This window comes from Macaca mulatta, chromosome 17 (assembly GCF_049350105.2).
Source record: "Macaca mulatta isolate MMU2019108-1 chromosome 17, T2T-MMU8v2.0, whole genome shotgun sequence".
In the NCBI taxonomy this organism is placed as follows: Eukaryota; Metazoa; Chordata; class Mammalia; order Primates; family Cercopithecidae; genus Macaca; species Macaca mulatta.
This window is the reverse complement of record NC_133422.1, coordinates 25487651-25504937: the sequence shown is the minus strand read 5'-3', so window position 1 is coordinate 25504937 and position 17287 is coordinate 25487651. Positions and strand designations below refer to the sequence as shown.

Sequence of the window (17287 nt, the reverse complement as noted above, 5' to 3'; positions counted from 1 at the left end):
TAGACTGAAGGCTACACAGTCGGCTTCCCTACTTTTGAGGTTATGGGATTCAGACTGAGTCACTACTGGCTTCCTTACTCCTCAATTAGCAGACGGTCTATTGTGGGACCTTACCTTGTGATGGTGTAAGTCAATTCTCGTTAATAAACTCCCTTTCATATATACATATATCCTATTAGTTCTGTCCCTCTAGAGAAACCAAACTAATACAAAGGGACATGCCTTGTCTAACATGAGACTTTGTACTTTTGAATGAAGCTGAAATGAATTGAGACTTTTGGGGAACTATTGGCAGGGGACGATTGTATTTTGCAATGTGAGAAGAACATGATATTTGAGAGGCCAGAGGTGGAGTGATATAGTTTGGCTGTTGTCCCCTCTAAATCTCATATTGAAATGTAACTCCCAGTGTTGAACATGGGGCCTGGTGGGAGGTGTCTGGTTCATGGGAGTGGATCCCTCATGGCTTTGTGCTGCCCTTATGATAGTGAGTTCTTATAAGATCTGGCTGTTTTAAAGTGTGTGGCACCTGTACCTCACACCACTCTCTTGCTCCCACTCTCATCATGTGATGTTCAAGCTCCCACTTTGCTGTATACCATGAGTAAAAGCTCCCTGAGGCCCTAACCAGCGGCAGATACCAGCACCACACTTCTTGTATGGTCTGCAGAACTGTGAGCCAATTAAATCTCTTTTCCCTATAAATTATCCAGTCTCAGGTATTTCTTTATAGCAATGCAAGAATGGCCTAACACAGACTGAGTCTCACTATGTTACCCAGGTGGGCCTCAAACTCCTAGGCTAAAGTGATACTCCACCTCAGCCTCTCAAGAACTGAGACTACAGCTGCGCCCCACTGTGCCCAGCTTGTATGCAGATTTTTTGATTCACCTTCCTTCAATTCTTTCCTCGCCAAGATTTTCTCCTTCAAGTCCCAAGTATATTGGCTGCTCTGAAGTCTGACTGCTAGCTCCTCAATCCACTAAAACCACCACATTCTACTTGTAATCCATTCTCCCACACCACAAACACCCTCAGGCAAAAGGCAAGGCAAAGGCAGAGCTTCCCTTCTTTCAGGAATTGTAACATCCACATTGGTTACTGTCCAGCTCTACTCAAGTCACACCCACATTTGTTACTGTGCAGTTCCTTCAATGGCGACTTTATATATTTTTGGCAGCGTTAATAGTCGACTTTGGTAAGGTTAGTCCAATACAAACTACTTAGTAATGGAAAAAACCTAGAAGTCACCAGGTTATTTAAAAATGTGTCCAATAATTCTAATACCAAATAATCCTGTGGATATGTTTCTACTCTTTATTGTTTCTGCTAGTTTTCATTCATTTTGTCTTTCTCTTTGTGTGCCTGGTAATTGTGAATTATTTACCACACACTATATTTGAGAGATTGTTTGTAGACATAATGTAAATCTAGGATGGTGTAATCTTTCTTCAAAGATATTTTTCATTTTCATTTGTTTCTTCTAAGTAACTAAGGTCAAAGCACTTATAACAGTGCCTGGCACATGGCAAATAGTTAATTCATATTTTTGTATGTCTGTTCACCCCACCCAGATTAAGAGTACATCAGCTTTTATATTCTCAACATCAATATGTTTGGTTCATAGTCAATATATTAAAAATAGCTGCTCCATAAATGACTTAGGGATCCGAAAATGAAGTAAGACATATGTGTGTTATGCATGTGTGACTCACACACATAAACACACAAAATCATTCATAATTTTTTAAAGATATAATCTTATATACAGTTTCTAAAAGAATTGCATAAATCTAGCATTTACCTTCAGGTGGTCTTGGTAGGATTTGCTTTGGGACACTTTCTACATTTTCATGTTCTGCTGCAAGAGTTTCTAGAAAAATGAAAAACAAATGGGATGACTTTGGATACATGTAAAAATTCATTTGAGGGTTTTATGACTTCAATATAATTGTTCATCATTTAATGAATTCCAATTATCCATGAAAATGTATTCATGAAGGCATCTATCAGCATTGGCATTCTACTTCTGGAGTTCATCTAGATCACCTTTTGAATGATTGTGTATTCTCACTGCTTCTGTATATTAGCTTTTCTGATGCTTTGAATTCCCTTGTTGGTTCCCATCATCACCATCAGAATGGAGTACCCAGTCTGGCCTTGGCAGATCTGCAAGGTCAGGACTTCTGTTACTGCCCTATGGCTCAAGTATTACATGTATAGATAAAAGGTGATTCCATCCTCCCACTCTGCAAACCCAAACGGGGAGGGGTACCATTAGCTTGCATGCCTTCTCTCCCCTTTGCTCTACTTGACTCTGTAATTACACCATGTTCAGATCGTATTTACCTATCACAGACTGCCCATGAGGTTTTCTTGGTAAAATTGGTGTTGGCAAGGAAACAAAACCTGGAAATTGAGTAACTTTTAGTGTCAATGTAGCAGTTGGTTTAAAATGTTCAGGCCACTGTCCTTCTGGTTTCACAGGTACAGTTGTAGGTAGAGGGCTTGGCACTCTTGCACGTAAATCTCTCGAGATGTGCTGATAAGTATCGCCTGGACTCTCCAGTAAAGGTTGATGCTCAGGGTGCACATTCTCAAGTTTGTGAGTGATAACTAAGCCAGGAGCACTTCCAGGTTTGGAAAACTTGGAAGAAAGAATTAAAATGTTTTCTAGCTTTTTTTCAGTATAAACATCTTTCATAGTTTTCAACTTTCTGGAACTTTCCATTTTGTTTGTTTGTTTCCCAAAAATTCGAGTAGAAGCTGAATGACAACGTGGAAAAAATATGGAACCAGTAGCAGTATCTGGAATCTGCTGATAGACATGCTTAGTAGGTTTTTGGGGTGATGAAATTGCAGTCACTCTTTCTTGTACACAATGACCAAAAAAGATATTTTGGATACTGATAGGTGTTAATGATTGACTTCTTAAAACATCAGGAAAATGAGTTTTATCCGTTTTAATGGAAGTGGTTTCATCTTCAGTGAATGTTACGTGTAGTGACCCAGTTTTACCAGTTTTGGCTAAACCAAAAGAAAAAAAGAAAAATTAAATTATATTTATCAATGTGTCACAGACAAAATATCTTAGCATTCACAACTTTTCTTTACCCACTCACCCCTTTCTCACCTTCTAAAAATGTTTCTGTATATACTTGCTCAGCTACCAGGATGTGTGTTGACATGACTGGTATAAAGTTTGAGTGAGCAACTGGAGAAGTGAAAAGGCTAAATTGTATTAGAGTTTTAAAGGGTAGAGAACTATCCTTGGAAGAACAGAATTGGTAGAGAGAAGGGAAGATATAAGCTCCAATAATAGACGAGATTTTTGAGAGTTTATCACTAAAACTCTGGCAATAGGGATGGATACAATTGATGAAGTTTTGCTATTTATCATACATCATTAGCTCTCCCTCATTTGAAATTTTCTTGACCAAAGATTTACATTTCTTTTAAATGCCACATGTCAGACCAATGTGTCTTTTGAAGATGGTAACAATCTGATAGTGGTTACAGGTGCCATAAGCTCATTTAGATTATAACAACAAGTATTCTTTTCTATCTCATGTCCAGAAAATGCACTGAGCTTGCATTCTTAGGCAGGAATCATATATGCCTTTTCTTTCCTATGCAACAGAATGTGAAATGACATTTTTCTGTTCCCTCAGCTGAGTGCAATAAATGATGAGGATCTGTACATTCAAATGAGGAGATAATAGATTGCCAAGGGGTGGCCAAAATAAGTCCTTCAGCACTTCACCCTTCACCCATCTGTTGTCTATATGGGACGGCTGGAGACTGATCTGAGTTTGGAGAGAGTATCTCCTCTGAACAGAGCTATTGGAGTTGTATGCATTTCCCTGATTTTTCCCTCCCCATTGAGGGTGTAGGAGGGATGATGTCCCCTATCTCAAACCAAGTGAGGGGGACTTTTTATAAATAAGAGGAATATATACCACAGGTAGAAAGTAACATCTCACTCTTCCCCTATCCACCTCCTCCACTGATACTTGCAGAACAGCAAAATGTATTGGTTTATCCATTGCTGTTTCCTGATCAGAGTAATATAAGGGAATCATTTTAACTACTTGACTTGTATCTCCTGACATTTCCGTGGGGTATAAGACTGATGCTGATTCTCACTTTAATTATTAACTTTTTAACAACATAACTCTTCCCCACACCTTGCCCCACTTATGGAGGAACCAAAAACTATAATATGAGTTGAAAAAAAGAGTAGGGCCAGGCACAGTAGTTCATGCCAGTAATCCCAGCACTTTGGTATGCTGAGATAGTAAGATCACCTGAGGCCAGGAGTTCAAGATCAGCCTGGGCAACATAGCAATACTCCTATCCCTGCAAAAAAAAAAAAGAAAAAAAAAAATTAGTCAAGTGTGGCAGCATGCTCCTGTAGCCCCAGATACTTAGAAGGCTGAGGTGGGAGGGTACCACGAGCCCAGGAGACTGAGGTTACAGTGAGCCATGATTGCACCACTGCACTCCAGCTTGGGTGACGGAGCGAGACCTTGTCTAAAAGAAAAAAAAGAAAAGAAAAAGGAAAAATGAAAAGAATAGAAAAAGAGAGTAAAAAAATGGGGTGGAAGAACTGATCAGGCCCCTCCTTCCCTTGGCTTGTGTAAGAATTAGCAGGCCTAGGTTGAGCTGGGAGAAGGGACACAGTCTGATTATATACTATATGGAAGTACTAATTTAGATGAAACAAGTAATTTAATATCTGAAAATGAATAGAGCTAATTGACAAAACTGACTAGAAATGCTTTTAGAGAGATACATGTGCCACGTGAGTTTGAAGGACAGTAGTAAGAAAATAATGTTTGCTTCCCACTTAAGTGGAACTAATTGAAGGTAACCGATTCAATAAAATAGCTACACCAATGTATTTAAGTTCATTTTCTCTCTATTAAAACAAAACACATTAACACAGCAAACACTTCAATAGACTCCAGAACTCGTTCCAACTACCACCATCTCACCATATTTATCCTTCCCTTTAATGGCAAACTGAAGTAATTTATACTCATTAGTTTGATTTCCTCTCCCACTGGAAGAAGAGTCTCTGCACTCAGGCTCATACATAGAGAACAGGACATCTCCTCCTCCTCCACACACCCACTTCTGCTGCTGCTGCTGAAGGCTGGGGCAGGTGATCCAGAGACCGGCCTGACTGAGGTTCTAAGTAGTGACTACAACCTCACAGTGTAACATGGCCTGCATGCCTGGGATCTGGAGTGAAAGCAAGGTTCTTCCTCCCTGACACATGGCACTATAGCACTGCTGCTGCAGAGAGCAGAAGAACCTGAGAACAGCATGTCTGGAGCTGTGGGTGGTGACCCATAGCACAGCCACCACCAACATGAGCCCATACCATGCAGGACCCAGAGGGTCATTCCACCACCTCTACTGCCATGACCCATAGCACAATTGTTTCCCAGGACATGAGAATCTGTTCAGTGACCTAGCCCACTGTTGCCACTACCAGCAGCCATGCAAGCCACCTAAGTCCCAGGAACTGGCCCACCAGTAACCACCAACACAGGTGCCAGCATATACCACTCTGGGACACAAAGATAGGTAGAGTCAGCCTACCCTTGGGGCCTGTCCCCAGCACAACTTCACCACAGCCTTCACTAATAATTGCAGCCTAATCCTCTAAGGAAATCACAGAAAGCACTAATGCTATTTACAGCCAAAGAAATCATACAGAGACTACACTACTACATGCACCCAGAATCAAAGTCAAAGTGCCTTACCCAACCAACACCACAGATACATCTTCAGAAAAAAAGTCCTACCCTATGGAAGTGAATTAAAAATAGGAAGATGCAACTGTTACACCAGATACACAGATATCAACATAAAGACACAGAAAACATCAAAATACAATGAAATATGTATTATTTCCCTTTAATATGAAATATGAATTATTGTTTTCCAAAGGAAACAATATTTCCAAAGGAAATTGTTTTCCTTTGGAAAACAATAATTCTCCAGCAATAGATCTTAATCAAAAAGAAGTTGCTGAAATCCCAGAAAAATAATTCAAAATTTCAATTTTAAAGAAGCTCAGTTAGATACAAGAGAATTCTGGAAAATACAAAGAATTCAGAAGAATAATTCAGGACATGAATGAGAAATCTACCAAAGAGAGAGATAGATATTTTTAAGAAAGACCCAAATAGAAATTCTGGAGCTGAAGAATTAATTGAAGAAAATATAAAATATATTTGAAAGCTCCAATAATAGACTAGATCAGGCAGAAGAAAGAATCTCAGAACTTGACGACACATCTTTTGAAATAATCCAGTCAGACAAAAATAAAGAAAAAGAACCTAAAAGAATCCACAAAGACTTTGTGACATTTGGGACAACATAATGTGATCAAATATTCAAATTATTGGCATCCCAGGGGCAAAGAGACAAAGGAAGGACTATAAAACCTATATAATTAAATAATAGAAGAAAACTTCCCAAGTCTAGCAAGAATTGTAGATGTTCACATTCAGATATAGGAACTTCAGCAATCCCTAGGCAAACACTGCAAAAATGTCTTCCCCATGGCACATTATAGTGAGACTGCCTGAAGTCAAAGATAAAAAGCATACCCTTTAAAAAGCAAGAGAAAAGCATCTAGTCACCAATAAAGAAACCCCATCAGACTAACTAACAGTGGATTTCTGTGGGATTTTTTTTCGTTTTTGTTGTTGTTGTTGTTGTTGTTGTTGTTTTGTTTTTGTTTTTGAGACAAGGTCTTGCTCTGTCGCCCAGGTTGGAATGCAGTGGCACAATCTCGGCTTACTGCAACCTCAGCCTCCCCATATTCAAGCGATTCTCCTGCCTCAGCCTCCTGAGTAGCTGGGATTACAGACCCACACCACCATGCCCAGCTAATTTCTGTATTTTTTTTTAGTAGAGACGGGGTTTCACCATGTTGGCCTGGCTGGTCTCAAACTCCTGACCTTGTGATCCACCCACCTCGGCCTCCCAAAGTTCTGGGATTACAGGCGTGAGCCACTGTACCTGGTCTTAACAGTGGATTTCTTAGCAGAAACTTTACAGGCTAGAAGAGAATGAGGTGATATATTCAAAGTACTGAAATTTAAAAAAACAAAAAACAAAAAAAACCTGTCAGCCAAGAAGAGTCTATCCAGCAAAATTATCCTTCATAGATGGAGGAAAAATAAAGTCTTTCCCAGAAAAGCAAATGCTGAGGGAATTTGCTACAACCAAGAGAGACCCTATGAGAAATGCTCAATGGAACAGAATACAGAACCCTGAAATAAAGTCACATACTTACAGCCAACTGATCTTCAGCAACACTGACAAGAACACTGGGGAAAGGACACCCTCTTTAATAAATAGTGTTAGGAAAACTGGACAGCCATATTCAAAAGAATGAAACTGGATCCCTATCTCTTACCATATACAACATATAACTCAAAATGGATTACAGAGTTAAACTTAAGACCCAGAACTATAAAATTACTACAAGAAAACCTAGGTAAAACCCTCCTGGACACTGGTTTAGGAAAATAATTTATGACTAAGACCTTGTTGAGCGGGAGAAAATATTTGCAAATTATCCATACAACAAGGGACTAATATCTAGAATATACAAGGACCTCAAACAACTCAACGGAAAAAAAAAATCCCCTTAGGCATGACATGAATAGACATTTCTGAAAAGAAGACATACAAATGGCCAACACTTATATTTTAAAATGCTCAACATCACTAATGATTAGAGAAATACAAATTAAACCATAACGAGATATTATCTTACCCTAGTTAGAATGGCTGTTATTAAAAAGATAAAAAATAACAGATGTTAGTGAGGATGCAGAGAAAAAGAAACCCTGAAGGTATGTGTTCTCATCAGCTGTTCACTATACACCTGACAACCTTCCACTCTGAGTACAATATCAGCCTGGCCATTCCATGTTGCTCTAGGGGTCTGCTTTGGCAACTCCCAACAAATAAACTATATTGAAAACATCCAAGGCCTGAGATGGGTTCTGGAAATCTTCAGTCCTCCACAATCATTCACACCAATGTCCCTTTCTTTCTTCCAATAGACCCCAACTCCCCAGCAGCAATGGGTTAACCTCTGCTGACTCAGAACCAAGTCTTGAACTTGAAGACAAAATTTGAACTTTGATCAATATGGCACTTGAGAGACAGCAAAATATCACAGTCCCATATACTTATGAACCCCTCTCTTCAAACCCAATGTCATGAAAACAAAACAGGAAAATAAAAATTTAAAAAAGGTTTTCCCCTGATCATCACTGCCATCGTCCTAGTCTTCAGAGTTAATTTCCCATTGGTTTTCTGATATTGGCATACCATGTTTTCACTGAATTATCAGAATCGGTATTAATTCAGATTTCTTAGTTTGGCATATAAAAATCTAAGTGAACAGGAACTACTTTACGCCACCTTTTTGTGAGATGACTCGTTACTTTCCAATATGAAGCCTTAGTTACTGCAATTATTTCTGACAACCAAAAAGGCCTAATTGCTCATATACGACTTCATTTCACATGTCTATCACGCTATGTGGAATATCTTATCAACCAGTTCAAATCATTTTTTACTTTCAAAGTCTACCTTAAACCCTGTGCAATCCATCCTTCTTTGATAATACAACACATATTTATCATTCTCATCAATTCATTCAATGAATATTTAACACCTACCATGTGTCAGCTGTACACATAGTGCTGGGGGTACAATGATACAACACAAACCTTACTACCAACAGATATCTCACAATTTAGTATAGAAACTAGGCAGGTAAACAGTTATAATAAGTGGTTCGTAGGGGTAAATATGGAATACTATGGGAGAAAGGAGAAAGGCAGTCTTATTGGGTAGAGAAGCGATGCTTAAAGAATTTTTCCCAACATGTAGGGTGAGCCAAAGCAGGGTGTGGTGTTGCCTCACCTGGGAAGCACAAGGGGTCCGGGAACTCCCTACCCTAGTCAAGGGAAGTCATGAGGGACTGTGACGTGAGGAATGGTGCACTGCAACCCAGATACTACGCTTTTCCCATCATCTTCACAATCCCTAGACCAGGAGATGCCCTCAGGTGCCTATGCCACCAGGGCCCTGGGTTTCAAGCACAAAACTGAGTAGCCATTTGGGCAGACATCGAGCTAGCTGCAGAAGTTTTTTTTTTTTTTCATAATCCAGTGGTGCCTGGAATGCCAGTGAGACAGAACAGATCATTCCCCTGGAAAGGGGCCTGAAGCCAGGGACCAAGTGGTCTAGTTCAGTGAACCCAACCCCCACAGAGCCGGGCAAGCTAAAATCCACTGGCTTGAAATTCTCACTGCCAGCACAGCAGTCTGAAGTCAACCTGGGACACTTAAGCTTGGTGGGGGGAGGGGCATCTGTCATTACTGAGGCTTAAGCAGGCAGTTCCCCCCCCCAACCCCCGCACAGCGTATACAAAGCCACCAGGAAGTTCAAACTGGGTGGAGCCCACTGCAGCTCAGCAAAACTGCTGTAGCCAGACTTCCTCTCTAGATTTGTCCTCTCTGGGCAGCCTTTTCTGAAAGAAAGGCAGCAGCCCCAGTCAGGGCCTTATGGAGAAAACTCCTATCTCCCTGGGACACAGCACCTGGGGAAAGGGGCAGCTGTAGGTCCAGCTTCAGCCAACTTAAAACTTCCTGCCTGCCAGGTCTAAAGAGAGCAGCAAAGCTCCCAGCACAGTGCTTGAGCTCTGCTAAGGGGGACAGACTGCTTCCTCAAGTGGGTCCCTGACCCCCATGCCTCATGACTGGGAGACACCTCCCAGCAGGGGTTGACAGACACCTCACACAGGAGAGATCCGGCTGGCATCTGGCGGGTGCCCCTCTGGAACAAAGTTTCCAGTGGAAGGAGCAGGCAGCAATCTTTGCTCTTCTGCAGCCTCCACTGGTGATACCCAGGCAAACAGTGTCTGGAGTGGCCCTCCAGCAAACTCCAGCAGACCTGCAGCAGAGGGGCCAGACTGATGGAAGGAAAAAATAACAAACAGAAAGGAATAGCATCAACATCAACAAAAAGGATGTCCACACAGAAACCCCATCCGAAAGTGACCAGCATCAAAGACCAAAGGTAGATAAATCCACGAAGATGAGGAAGAACAGCACAAAAAGGCTGAAAATTCCAAAAACCAGAATGCCTCTTCTCCTCCAAAGGATCACAACTTCATGCCAGCAAGGGAACAAAACTGGATGGAGAATGAGTTTGATGAACTGACAGAAGTAGGCTTCAGAAGGTGGATAATAATAAACTCCTCTGAGCTAAAGGAACATGATCTAACCCAATGCAAGGAAACTAAGAACTTTGAAAAAAGGTTAGACGAATTGCTAACCAGAATAACCAGTTTAGAGAAGAACATAAATGGAGTGATGGAGCTGAAAATCACAGCACAAGAACTTCGTGAAGCATATATAGTATCAAAAGCCAAATCGATCAAGCAGAAGAAAGGATATCAGAGATTGAAGATCAACTTAATGAAATCAAGCATGAAGACATGATTAGAGAAAAAAGAACAAAAAGGAATGAACAAAGCCTCCAAGAAATATGGGATTATGTGAAAAGACCAAACCTACATTTGATTGGTATACTGAAAGAGACAAGGAGGATGGAACCAAGTTGGAAAACACTCTTCAGGATATTATCCAGGAGAACTTCCCCAATCTAGCAAGACAGGCCAACATTCAAATTCAGGAAAGACAGAGAACATAACAAAGATACTTCTCAAGAAGAGCAATCCCAAGACCCATAATTGTCAGACTCACCAAGGTTGAAATGAAGGAAAAAATGTTAAGGGCAGCCAGAGAGAAAGATCAGGTTACCCACAAAGGGAAGCCCATCAGACTAACAGTGGATCTCTCTGCAGAAACACTACAGGCCAGAATAGACTGGGGGCCAGTATTCGACATTCTTAAAGAAAAGAATTTTCAACCCAGAATTTCATATCCAGCCAAACTAAGCTTCATAAGCGAAGGAGAAATGAAATCCATTACAGACAAGCAAATACTGAGGGATTTTGTCACCACCAGGCCTGCCTTACAAGAGCTCCTGAAGGAAACACCAAATATGGAAAGTAAAAACTGGTACCAGCCACTGCAAAAACATACCAAATTGTAAAGACCATCAACACTATGAAGAAACTGCATCAACTAAAGGGCAAAATAACCAGCTAGCTTCATAATAACAGGATCAAATTCACATATAACGATATTAACCTTAAATGTAAATGGGCTAAATGCCCCAATTAAAAGAGACAGACTGGCAAACTGGATAAAGAGTCAAGACCCATCAGTGTGCTGTATTCAGGAGACCCATCTCACATGCAAAGACACACATAGGCTCAAAATAAAGGGATGGAGGAATATTTACCAAGCAAATGGAAAGCAAAAAAAAAAAAAAAAGAAAATAGCAGGGGTTGTAATCCTAGTCTCTGATAAAACAGACTTTAAACCAACAAAGGTCAAAAGAGACAAAGAAGGGCATTACATAATGGGTAAAGGGACCAGTGCAACAAGAAGAGCTAACTATCCTAAATATACCCAATATAGGAGCACCCAGATTCATAAAGCAAGTTCTCAGAGACCTTCAAAAAGATTTAGACTCCCACACAATAATAATGGGAGACTTTAACACCCCACTGTCAATATTAGACAGATCAACAAGACAGAAAATTAACAAGGATATTCAGGGCTTGAACTCAGCTCTGGACCAAGCAGACCTAATAGACGTCTACAGAACTCTCCACCCCAAATCAACAGAATATACATTCTTCTCAGCACCACATCGCACTTATTCTAAAATTGACCAGATAATTGGAAGTAAAACACTCCTCAGAAAGTGCAAAAGAACGGAAATCATAACAAACAGTCTCTCAGGCCACACTGCAATCAAATTAGAATCAGGATTAAGAAACTCACTCAAAACTGCACAACTACATGGAAACCAAACAACCTGCTGCTGAATGACTACTGGGTAAATAATGAAATTAAGGCAGAAATAAATAAGTCCTTTGAAACCAATAAAAACGAAGACACAACGTACCCAAATCTCTGGGACACAGCTAAAGCAGCGTGTAGAGGGAAATTTACAGCACTGTGCCCACAGGAGAAAGTGGGAAAGATGTAAAATTAACACCCTAACATCACAATTGAAAGAACTAGAGAAGCAAGAGCAAACAAATTCAAAAGCTAGCAGAAGACAAGAAATAACTAAGATCAGAGCAGAACTGAAGGAGTCAGAGACATGAAAAACCCTTCAAAAAATCAATGAATCCAGGAGCTGAGTTTTTTAAAAGATTAACAAAATAGATAGACCACTAGCCAGACTAATAAAGAAGAAAAGAGAGAAGAATCAAAGAGACAGAATAAAAACACTGATCCCACACAAATACAAACTACCATCAGAGAATACTATAAACACCTCTACGTAAATAAACTAGAAAATCTAGAAGAAATGGATAAATTCCTGGACACATACACCCTCCCAAGATGAAACCAGGAAGAAGTCGAGTCCCTGAATAGACCAGTAACAAGTTCTGAAATTGAGGCAGTAATTAATAGCCTACCAACCAAAGAAAGCCCAGGACCAGACAGATTCACACCCGAATTCTACCAGAGGTACAAAGAGGAGCTGGTATGATTCCTTCTGAAACTATTCCAAACAACAGAAAAAGAGGGACTCCTCCCTAACTCATTTTATAAGGCTAGCATCATCCTGATACCAAAACCTGGCAGAGACACAACAAAAAAAGGAAAATGTTAGGCCAATATCCCTGATGAAGATCAGTGTGAAAATCCTTAATAAAACAGTGGTGAACCGAATCCAGCAGCACATCAAAAAGCTTATCCACCACGATCAAGTTGGCTTCATCCTTGGGATGCAAGGCTGGTTCAACATATGTAAATCAATAAACATAATCCATCACATAAACAGAACCAATGACAAAAACCACATAATTATCTCAATAGATGCAGAAAAGGCCTTTGATAAATTTCAACATCCTTTCATGCTAAAAACTCTCAATAAACTAGGTATTGATGGAATATATCTCAAAATAATAAGAGCTATTTATGACAAACCCACAGCCAATATCATACTGAATGGGCAAAAGCTGGAAGCATTTCGTTTGAAAGCCGGCACAAAACAGAGATGCCCTCTCTCACCACTCCTGTTCAACCTGATACTGGAAGTTCTGGCCAGCACAATCAGGCAAGAGAAGGCAATAAAGGGTATTCAAATAGGAAAAGAAGAAGTCAAATTGTCTCTTTTTGCAGATGACATGATTGTAGTTTTAGAAAATCCCATCGTCTCAGCCCAAAGTCTCCTTAAGCTGATAAGCAACTTCAGCAAAGTCTCAGGATACAAAACCAATAAGCAAAAATCATAGGCATTCATATACACCAATAACAGACAAACAGAGAGCCAAATCATGAGTGAACTCCCATTTACAACTGCTACAAAGAGAATAAAATACCTAGGAATCCAACTTACAAGGGATATTAAGGACCTCTTCAAAGAGAATTACAAACCAGTGCTCAAGGAAATAAGAGAGGACACAACCAAATGGAAAAACGTACCATGCTCATGGATAGGAAGAATCAACATCATGAAAATGGCCATATTGCCCAAAGTAATGTATAGATTCAGTGCTGTCCTCATCAAGCTACCACTGACTGTCTTCCCAGAATTAGAAAAAACTACTTTAAATTTCATATGGAACCAAAAAAGAGCCCATATAGCCAAGACAATCCTAAGCAAAAAGAATGAAGCTGGAGGCATCACCCTATCTGACTTTAAACTATACTATAAGGCTACAATAATCAAAACAGCATGTTACTGTTACCAAAACAGACATATAGACCAATGGAGCAGAACAGAGACCTCAGAAATAATGCCACACATCTACAACCACCTGATCTTTGGCAAACCTGACAAAAACAAGCAATCGGGAAAGGATCTCCTATTCAGTAAATGGTGCTGGGAAAACTGGCCAGCCATACACCGAAAACTGAAACTGGACCCCTTCCTTGCACCTTATACAAAAATTAACTCAAGATGGATTAAAGACTTCAATGTAAGACCTAAAACCATAAAAACCTTAGAAGAAAACCTAGGCAATACCATTCAGGACACAGGCATGGGCAAAGACTTCATGACAAAAATGCCAAAAGCAGTGGCAACAAAAGCCAAAATTGACAAATGGGATCTAGTTAAACTAAAGAGCTTCTGCACTGCAAAAGAAACTATCATCAGAGTGAACAGGCAGCCTACAGAATGAGAGAAAATTTTTGCTATATACCCATCTGAAAAAGGTCTAATATCCAGAATTTACAAGGAACTTAAACATATTTATGAGAAAAAAACAAACAACCCCATCAAAAAGTAGGTGAAGGATATGAACAGACACTTCTTAAAAGAAGACATTTATGTGGCCAATAAACATATAGAAAAAAGCTTAACATCACTAATCATCTGAGAAATGCAAATCAAAACCACAACAACATACCATCTCACGCCAGTCAGAATGGTGATTATTAAAATGTCAGGAAACAATAGAGGCTGGCAAGACTGTGGAGAAATAGGAACACTTTTACACGGTTGGTGGGAACGTAAATTAGTTCGACCATTGTGGAAGACAGTATAAGGATTCCTCAAGGATCTAGATCCAGAAATACCATTTGACCCAGCAATCCCATTACTGGGTATATTCCCAAAGGAATATAAATCATTCTACTGTAAAGACACATGCACACATATGTTTATTGCAGCACTGTTCACAATAGCAAAAACATGGAACCAACCCAAATGCCTGTCAATGACAGACTGGATAAAGAAAATGTGGTACATATACATCATGGAATACTATGCAGTCATAAAAAAGAATGAGATCGTGTACTTTGCAGGGACATGGATGAAACTGAAAGCCATCATCCTCAGCAAACTAACACAGGAAAAGAAAACCAAACACCGTGTGTTCTTACTCATAAGTGGGAGTTGAACATTGAGAACACAGGGACACAGAGAGGTGAACAACACACACCAGGGCCTGTTAGAGGGTGGAGAGTGAGGGGAGAAAACTTAGAGGATGGGTAAATAGGTACAGCAAACCACCATGGCATACATATACCTATGTAACAAACCTGCACGTTCTGCACATGTATCCTGTTTTTTTGTTTGTTTGTTTGTTTTTTAGAATAAATAAAAAAAAAAAATTCAAGCACTTACTATGTGCAAAGCCCTTTGTCAAGAGCCTTTGGAGCAGGAGAGCTCTGCTTTCCCCACCAAATAAGGAACCATCCAGCCCAAAATGTCCATAGTGCCAAGGTTGTGAAATTCTGTACTAGAAGATAAACTTTAAACAAAAGATGAATAGAGAAACTACAAGATAACTGGTAATCTTGAGCTGTAAATCTGCATACTGTATTATTACAGAGCAGATTGTAAATGCAGAACATTCTAGAAATGTAGAAATGATGATGTAGAAATCATGTAACAAAAGTTGGGAGAGAAAGTAAGAGAGGAAATTGTGGCAGTATTACAGGTAAGTTGAGTTACATATTGTTAATAGTCATAGGTCAAAAGATGATAATTTAACATTATAAATCAAGTTATAGACTAGGTATATTTGAACAGTATAAATGTTGACACTAAAACTGCAATCAACTAAAATCAGATGGAAGAGGAGACTAAGAAGGGGAAAATGAGAAAATATGCTAATTGTATTGCTTATAATAAGGAGGGAATAGAAACCATACACAGAAATAGAGGATTAAGTATTATATAAAGTTATAGTTATAAAAGTGGCTCATATTTACTTTATAGCACTTATCACAGGGCAATTTTACATTCACTTACATGATTGATTGATTACAATCACTATCCCAGTGGGTAACTACTGAAGGGAACTGGTAAGGTCTGTTTTTGCTCACTAAATATATTCAGTCCTCGTTATTTGTGGTAGTTCTGTTCTGCAAACAATGAATTACTCATTACTCAACCATTTCTCCTAGGAGAAATATGGGGCTAGGTTCCTACAAACCTCTGGTTTCAACATTTTCATCAACTGATCAACATGTAATTTTGTTTTATATTTGTTTCTATTTAAAGACACTTTAATAAATATATACAGTTGATTTGTTAACATTGAACTCAGGGCCAACAACACTACTCATGCCTGAAGGAAGCTTATCTAACACATATCTTGTTCTCTGTAAGGCCCATCACAGCCTTCTTGTGCTCAGGAACACTAGACAGTACTTCAGCACTATGCTTGGGGCCCACAGTGAAATCACTAACTAAAAGCACAAAACATTCAAGAAACATAGCGCTAAACAGACAGGGAACACAGTACCTGTTTACAACATGAGAGCTGAAACAAGAAGGCAGAGGTAGCTTTGTTCCACCTCAGCTGGGGCATGGGTGTTGAGTGACTCAAATTTTTCAGTGCTCTGCACACATCCACGCACGACTCAGAAAGCCCTATGAGTACCAATTCTGGTGTTAGAAGTAAATTTTATCGATGAGGTAAACGTGAACCTACTAAGTCCACCAATAAGTATCAATAAATGCATCTGTAGGCTTGAATTGGATGCTTTCATCTGACAACAAACATTTGTAAGTTATTAGTGAGTGTATTTATTGCGATTCTGAGCTGTGCAAGTCAAGGAATTTCTATGAAAGATACATAAATGTTAATACACATATCTGATTAATACACATACCTGTACGGGTTTTTATCTCATGTAAAGACGGCTTAGTGAATTTTGGAGGTAAGGGTCTTCGAAGAAGTAGTGGGGGCTTTCGCATTTTAATGAAGAGTAAGTGCTGTTTTTCATAATCCTTGGTGTAAGTGAGAATTGAAAAGGTTTTGAATATGTTTGAATTGTTGAGAAATAAGAATTTAGATTACATCTTAATGAAAATCATTCTGTTGCAATATTCTACTGAATCCAAGCAGAATTCCTTTATGAAAAAAAAAGAGGGTAAGAAAATAATTCTTTAAAACTTCTATTAATAGAAAGAATCCAGTTAAAATGTAGGGTTATAAGTAAACATTTAATTTTAAAAATATGTGTATTATTACTACCCAGGATCCTTCTACAATTTTCCATGCTAGTACAAAGTTCAATTTGCCAATGCTGTTTCAACTAGTAAATACTGATTTTTCAGAATAGTCGAAATGACATTTTTTTCTCTCCCTCCAAAATGTTATCACTATAAATGTAGAAAGAATTTGGTC

At 39.3% G+C, this 17287-nt stretch overlaps 1 protein-coding gene across 1 annotated transcript in view; it reads right to left on the bottom strand.

Annotated features, from left to right (window-relative positions):
- LRRC63 (leucine rich repeat containing 63) overlaps nucleotides 1–16986 on the bottom strand; it is a 63415-nt gene extending 46429 nt beyond the window's left edge. The window contains exons 1-3 of the mRNA XM_015121039.3: nucleotides 16770–16986; nucleotides 2350–3027; nucleotides 1805–1873 (exon numbers count right to left, since the gene is read on the bottom strand). Coding sequence (XP_014976525.3) covers nucleotides 1805–1873; nucleotides 2350–3027; nucleotides 16770–16854 — 832 coding nt within the window. The 5' untranslated portion in view covers nucleotides 16855–16986. The remainder of the gene's footprint in view (nucleotides 1–1804; nucleotides 1874–2349; nucleotides 3028–16769) is intronic.
- Nucleotides 16987–17287: the final 301 nt, after the last annotated feature.